This window comes from Stegodyphus dumicola, chromosome X1 (assembly GCF_044657685.1).
Source record: "Stegodyphus dumicola isolate Sdum_Otavi_A_Nest chromosome X1, ASM4465768v1".
Taxonomy (NCBI): Eukaryota; Metazoa; Arthropoda; class Arachnida; order Araneae; family Eresidae; genus Stegodyphus; species Stegodyphus dumicola.
Window position 1 is genome coordinate 226,969,820 of NC_140780.1, and position 6,000 is coordinate 226,975,819.

Here is a 6,000-nt window from a genome sequence, read left to right on the forward strand (position 1 = left end):
TGTGGTACAGGTGAGCACAGATTGGTTACTGCTGCATGTATTCTATAAGACTAGAAGCATTAGTGACCACAAGAACATCAAAATTTCTGGGAGGGGAAGAAAAACCATTTGTTTGCTTTATTAAGAATTTCTTTCAATTAAGTTATTTAAGGTGCTTCATATTTTGTGCTAATATTTTCTCTTTAATTTTACCACCCAGATAGGCATAATTTCTTATTTACTTGCTAATCTCAATTATTCAGGTCCTGTAATTGGCTTGTCAAGAATTCTACTAAATTTTCAATGAAATTTTTTCACACATATTCAATATATCTATGGTAATAAATGACATATTTCTTCAATACAGAGTTGTTATATTTAGTATTAAATTAAAAATCAAGACCCTACATGCTTTATTGCGAAAAAATGTTGCATATGCGTGAAACATTAAGCGTAACTCTCAGAATCTAATTCTTTCTCAATTTTCGGAAACCATTTCTTTAAAAAAAAAACTTTTGTGGTCTGGATTTGTGACTGTACTGTACTAACAATTTAAAATAAGTCTTTTGAGAGTGGGACAATAAATATATTAAGGCAGTGGTGGCGAATCTTTTTGGGACCGTGTGCCAAGAAACTTTTTGATGTGTTGAGAAGAGAATTTTTTAACTGCTTGGTTAATAAAGTTGGGTGAAAAAATTCTTATCTCAACACAACAGAAAGCACACTCTTGTTTTAGGAGATTATAAGAATTCTGTTGTCATTCCTTTCTTCCCACTGATTAGCTATAAAATTGTGTGTATTTTACAGAAATTTAACTTTTGGGTAGTTTATTCTCCTATTAATAAAATTCCTAGTTCATTACTTAAGGAGACTATTCCGGATATGAATTCCTGGGTATTTGCAAGATTCCTTGCCAATGTGATTTAATTTACATTTAATTGTGATTTAATTACATTTAATTAAACATACATTAATTTACATTGGCCAAACTAAGCCTAAAATTTCATGTTAAAGAATAAGAGGCATATATCATTAAAATGGAAACAGAGAAGTTCTCTCTTGCCTAGCACTGTTGGTCCAAAAATCGCTTTCCATTTTCTGCAGCCAAAATTATTCATAAAACACCTTCCATTGGCGAATTACATTTTTGGGAGACGTTTCACGTTAAAAAAAATCTTTCTGTTCTCTTCTTGACAACAGTAATTCCATTTCATCTTTACCTTCAGGCTTTAAAGAAATTATGATTTAGTTTTCTTGTTTCATCAATAGATGGCACCACTACCTTAACTTCTGTAAAGCCATTCTTATCTTATCACCATATCTTATTCATTTGCACTTTGGCAGCTGGAAAGATGGTTCTGTAGTTAACCCTTTCTGGCACGCTACCTTTTAAATTTGGAATTTCAACAAAAGAAAAAGGTAAGCAGTCTAATCAGGCCTCGAGGAGCATACAGGTAAAATTTTGTGAAGAGAGCACTTATCATTTGAATTCTGTGGGTATGCCCGAAACAGGCACACTGAATGAATAGAGTTTTGAAAAGAGTGCTGAAACAATCATTGCTGGGAAGCACACAAAAGAGTAAGAGATTTTGCCTATGATTAAAAAACACTAGATTCTGAATACCGTAGCAGATTTAGCATTAGCCAGGGTATGCCACGGGGAGGTCTGCTACTATACACCCCCTTAAAAAAGCTTTTCTTGGTTATATGATGATTACATGCATATGAATGGAAAAAAAGTAGCTTGGGTATATGATATTTACATTATTTACACTTTCATCTATTTTCTTCATGGTGGTACTTTTCGAAGAAAGTGACACCATCTTTAAAAAAGCACAACCCAATATTGCGTGTTTTGCACATTCACATTCAAAAAAAATAATAAACTAATATTATACCTACAATTAGAAATTATAAACTATAAAATAAAATTAAATAAATGTCTACAACTCAAAACTATCAAACATAGTGCTAACAAAACTTCTTTGAACAAAAGCGAAAGAAAAAAAACAAACAGCTGACTGATAAAATTACCCCTGACCTTCAGAAAATGACCCAACAATTTCGTAGTTGATAACCAAACCTCCCCTCAAAAAAAAAAAAAAAAAAAAAAAAAAAAAGGAGAGGAAAGAAAGAAAGAGAAAACAGGAAATGGAACACAGATGTGAACCCACCTCTCTATTGTTGATAAACTGACAGGAGAACGGCAGAGAAACAAAGATACAGTTCTTATTCTAGTACTAGTCTTTCAGTGAGCCCACTCTCGGCACATCTGACGTTCGCCGTTCGATTTTAGGCAAGATTTCAAGGTAAAAATTTAAAACTAATATAAAATAAGGAGATTAGCATAGGGCCAAGAAAATAAGATGAAAATTTCTTTTCAAACAATCCCTTTTATATCCTAAAAAAAAAAAAAAAAAAAAGAATCTGGAAGATTTCTTTGAAAAATGAGGGTCTTTAAAAACTAAACATGGCATGGTGTGCCCATACCGTGCAAAGGGTTAAGCAGCATGGATTTCTTTCTATAGGGTGCACTGAAAAATGCTATGTATGTAACACCTGTGGATTCCAAAACAGATCTGGCTCCCAGAATCATCTGTGCTGCTGCAGATATCCAACAAAATCCAGGTGTACTTGAGCAATTCCACCAATCCATGGTCCGAAGGTGTACCGCATGCATCCCTAGCAATGGTGGAAAATTTGAACATCTTTTGTGACAGTTTCACACATCATCTATCACAGCCCATTTAATATCTATGGCCAATAAATATTTCAGATGATCTCAGTCTTGTGTCTCTTTGTTTCTTATACCTGTCATACTACTTTCACATGACATTTCTGATCATGGGTTGCTATGCAAATCTAAATCCTTGTGATGTCCTCTACCTCCTCTTAAAGTTTGTCACAATAATCCTGGGATATCCTGTATATAACTACAAAATATATAAATTTTACCTTGAATTCTAAGCTGCAACCTCATAATTACTCTAGTAAGATTAAAAAACTGAAAAAAAAAATGTTAAATTCAGGTTGCAAAACTGAACATAGGAATGTATGAAATACTATTTTCATACAATGCGATTTAGTAATTCGGTGCATCTAGGCTACATTATCACATACAAAAGTGACATTAATACAATTACATCAGATATTCTAATTAATGGACAATTTTTCTTAGAAGAGTTAAATTTTATCAATATCTACCTTACACACAGAAGTTTCATGAGGGAAAGTTCTATTTAAAAACAATACAGATTTCTATATTAATATAATAGATTTCTAAACCAAAAAATTATAGTTATTCTTTCATTCCCCACTAGTAGATAAGTGGTTAAGACCACTGAAAACTGGTACTTTGATCAGGGCTGTACCCAGACGAACAGGCAGACTGCATGGTTAGTTTTTTTTGCACCTGTAATGTAAATACCAACCAGTTTCCCGAAAAAAATCCTCTATACAAGCATCTCACCCTTTAGGGCAGATAGCTCACATGTGCTTTGCTATATTCAAATAACCAAGTCTAATCTTGTTCGTACACACTAATGGGATTTCCAATTCCAATGTTAACAAACATTAAATATATTAGACGAAATGCTAAAGTAAGAGAAACTGGATAATGATTAATGATGGCATGACACTCACAATATCTTAATATGGTAGCACATGATAAACAAATAGAATTTTGTATAATATCACCTTGGCATACAACTTAAGAAAGAACCCAATATTTAAAGTCTATTTAAAGTCTAACAGGAATAGATCTTGCGTCAGTCATGGAGGCAACGTGAATCAAGCTTAAGTGCAAGATCTGCAACAAGCATTGACTAAGGAGTAGGGCAGAGCTGAATTAACTTTTAAGCAAAATAAGAATGTGCTTAGGGCATCAAGAAAGGGGACACCACATAACATCACTACTGCTGTTTTTACCATGAAATGCTGCAAGTAAACCAAGACCAATAGGAAAGAAATGGGGGACCAAAATCTTTTAAATGCTCATGGCCACTAAAAGTCTTCTAGATGTTGTAATCGAAAAATACGTGATGGCTATATCACCTCTAAAGAAAGAGGTATCTTCACAGTGCTTTAAAGGGAAACTGATTCATATTCACATTGTACATTTTTACAACCACACACACACAAAAAAAAAAAATCCATGCAGCCAGCTCGTTCAACTGGGTTTTAATTGTCAGTATTCAGCATTATTAACCTCTTTATCACTGATGGTGGTCTGTGAAGTAAGGAAAACTCCAAACTAAACACTACAACAATAAACACACAAAGGAATAATGAATTTAAAAAAGTTAAGTAGTTCTAATCACACGACCATACTTAATGCTCGAATAAGATTAATATGAGTTGGCAATTAAATAAATGTAAACTTTTACGTAATTCATACCTCATTCAAGTTTAATCCTAGTATCCGGTGCACACGGGATTTGGCTACTTTTGGCGACTTTTATGATCAGCAGTAAAAACGGGACATATACGATGAGTAGTAAACGGGTATTCAAAGAATATATATAGTTGTACATAGTATATACTATGTATATAGTGTATAGCGTACTATCACTATATATACATAGACGTTGTTTTGGTAATTTTTGGTGTTGGCGATAATTTTCAAAATGGCGCCAAGGCTGCACCGTATACTAGGATTTTACCTCTAATTCACTTAATATTTAATTAATACTTTTACCTAATTCATAATTTTACAGGTAAAACGCGCAATTACCTAAAACAGATTCATGATCGAATTCGTAATCATGTTCCCCATCTTTGAAGTGATCCTTATCACGAGCAATATAATTTCCATCTTCAACATTTTCTTTTGCTCCTTTTGTCTTGTGAGTATGAGATTCGCATGTAGAAAAACTAACAGCGAAAGTGATGATGGTGATTTTCCAAAATACTGCAAGCATATTGGCACGTTTATCAACTCTTCGCTACACTGTTACACACTACCATAAGCCGAGGAAAGAAATATTTATACGATTTCCAGTACAGTTGTGTAAAATTCCTCACCCACAACATGCAAATGTGCAAACAATTAAACCCAAACTACCTCATCTGTCAATTGTACGCACTGACAGTTAAGAAACCCGGCATCCGGATGTTGTTGATTTAGCCGAACATGTAGTGCAGCACTAGGCAGGAAATGAAGCGGTGAAAAATTTACAAATCCTTCACTGGAATTCTGCTTTTGAGTTAATTCGGTTAACACAGATAACGATATGTAAGAGTTACATACACAAAGTGTACTAACTAAGGAATCATAACATGTGAAATCGTGAAGTTTAAAGTAATACGTAAATCTTAATAAACTAATAAAAAAAAGCAAATTAAACAGATTTTGTTAGATAAGCTAAAAATCAAATTCTGAATGGCATTTGCATATTATTAATAATTATCATATAAATTAAGCAAAACCTGATGGACTATACGAGGAGTGGCACAAGTACCGCTCTTGAGCCGCATGGGGAAGAAATATTTGTCGCCACTCCCTGCCATTTAGTAGCACACCAAGAAAAAACACGGAAAAAAATCAAGGGCCTTTCAATGATGATTACATTTTTCGCGTCTCGATTAATTATATAGCTTGCGTGTGTAGGGCACCATGCTGGAAGACAAACAATGGATTTATTTTAGGAAAAAATACATCGATCTCAGTTTCAACCCAAGGTCTTCTAATTTTGTGACGCTATTAGCTGTCTAGAAATGCAATTATTTTGCTTGGGTTACCCTATTTGGTCTTTTGTCACTTACTTGGCAATTAAAAACTCAAGGCAAGTAAATAATATATTGCAAAATCTTATCCAAGTAAGTGATAGAAACTGAGTGTAAGATAATTTTAAACCACCCCTTAATATCTCGAAACAGTGTACTTTCAATAGATAACAAGTTACTCATTTATAAAACCTTATTGTGTCCCATACTTTGTTATGCTTGCCCTGTATGGGCATATTCTTATAAATCTGCCAGGAAAAACTTCAATGGGCACAAAATTGTGTGCACGAACTCACA

The 6,000-nt window shown here is 33.6% G+C and overlaps 1 protein-coding gene across 1 annotated transcript in view; it reads right to left on the reverse strand.

Annotated features, from left to right (window-relative positions):
* LOC118189172 (reticulocalbin-2) overlaps positions 1-5,139 on the reverse strand; it is a 41,638-nt gene extending 36,499 nt beyond the window's left edge. Inside the window, exon 1 of the mRNA XM_035359728.2 lies at positions 4,712-5,139. Within this exon, the coding sequence (XP_035215619.1) occupies positions 4,712-4,898 (187 nt within the window). The 5' untranslated portion in view covers positions 4,899-5,139. The remainder of the gene's footprint in view (positions 1-4,711) is intronic.
* Between the last annotated feature and the right edge of the window lie 861 nt (positions 5,140-6,000).